The sequence below is a fragment of the Penaeus monodon genome, chromosome 20 (genome assembly GCF_015228065.2).
Source record: "Penaeus monodon isolate SGIC_2016 chromosome 20, NSTDA_Pmon_1, whole genome shotgun sequence".
Classification (NCBI taxonomy): Eukaryota; Metazoa; Arthropoda; class Malacostraca; order Decapoda; family Penaeidae; genus Penaeus; species Penaeus monodon.
The window spans coordinates 26,067,531-26,069,196 of NC_051405.1; the positions used below are offsets into that span (position 1 = coordinate 26,067,531).

Sequence of the window (1,666 nt, forward strand, 5' to 3'; positions counted from 1 at the left end):
ATTGACTTACGCTGCCTCATTACATCTACAGTCATGCAGGAAAAGATGAGAAAATAACAACAACCATGACTTTCTTTTAAATGTTTTAACTTTTCCCATAACTTTTCAAAAACAAAGAAACATGAGTGAGCGCAAAATTGATATTTAAGACCATTTGTTTTTTTTTTCAAATAATTTTAATACATCTCTAATTCTCTGGAAAAAGCAACACTATCTCTGCACTAACCTCGCGTGATGAAAGGCTCCTCTGGATAAGCTTGAGGAACCGAAGTTGATGGCTTGAGGTTCCTGTCGCGACGAACTTCCCGGGGGGAGGCTGGAGACAAGGCCAGATTATATACATAAATACGCAAGTAAATAAATACGTGTGTGCTTATATACAGATTTGTGTATTTAGCTATTTATACACACATGATGTGCAAATGTTTACCAGTATATGTAAAAAACACCACTAATAAAGTAGGTCGACCACCTACTTTAGAGACTTGTTTATGAATTTATGTTACATTTTTATATTACTTCAGTAATATTTGGTGTGATGAATAAGCACTCCGTGATAACTTTCTTTTTTTTTACAATGTGATGAGTGTTTCTGGAGATAGTTATTTTACTTGAGTTAGCCCTAGAAATTACCATTGGCTGACCGTTTTCTACATTTCACTTGTGAACGATATAGGATAGTTTGCCCTAAAGTTTCTTATGCATTATATAATCATCGTCTGTTTAAACTTTCATGTCATAAGAATTAGCTTCAAGCTGTAATGAAAAAAAAAAGTTTTGTCAAGTTTGTTCATCTTTGCTTTTGCATATTATTTATAATTAGTGTTCCATGCAACTTTTCTTCTTTATTCGCCCTGTCCGCTACACACGTGAAAGAACGTACATGTTTAAATCATTTAAAGAATAGGTTTATATGAACCACTGAGATGAACATTTATACAACTCAAGTACAGATGTTCTGCTTATTACCTTTGCCATTATCTTAACAATGCCCACCTGACCAGTATCACAGAAGTTTTGCTATTCAGCCAATAAACGGTCTATCACACACGAGGAAATGATAAAAAAAAATGGTCGCTTTTTGCTGTAATTCTTGTCTCTGCTCAAAAGGCGAAAAAAAGAGGACATTGTTGACCACGGCGATTGCTTGTAAGAAGAAAGCAAGCAAGTTCTTTTTTTATGTGTTATTTCCTTTTTTTTTTATAGAAATAAGACAATTTGCCCTGGAGAATGAGCAAAGTTCCAGGCAATTCTTGAGGCTGGGCTGAAGACAATTTCAAGAACTGTACTTGATGCGGCCACGTATTTCCAGGCAAAAACGCCAACATGAGGAAAAGTATTCATGTCCATTTCCCTTGTCCGGAAGACCTTTAGTTAACACATGGTGGCCGTCAAGGACAAATAAGCGTCGGCATTATTTTCGAATATGTAAAATTAAAAATGATTCGCGCGAGTCTGCATGATTGGTCTTGCTTTATCATGAATCATTTTCTAATAAAGCAATATATTTTTTCCCCCGTCTTTTTTAACATTCACAACAAACCTGTGCACTTGATTTTTGCAAAAAGAATAAATTAAATAGTTCGCTGTTAATTTTCTTGGACACGCGCTAATCTATACAAACTAGTAGAAAGTACAAAATAGACTTGTGGAATGATATAAAGTA

The 1,666-nt window shown here is 34.8% G+C and overlaps 1 protein-coding gene across 1 annotated transcript in view; it reads right to left on the reverse strand.

Annotated features, from left to right (window-relative positions):
- Positions 1 to 1,666, reverse strand: part of LOC119585956 — a gene marked incomplete at its 3' end in the record, with an annotated part of 87,813 nt that overhangs the window by 30,072 nt on the left and 56,075 nt on the right. The window contains 1 exon segment of the mRNA XM_037934670.1: positions 227 to 316. Coding sequence (XP_037790598.1) covers positions 227 to 316 — 90 coding nt within the window.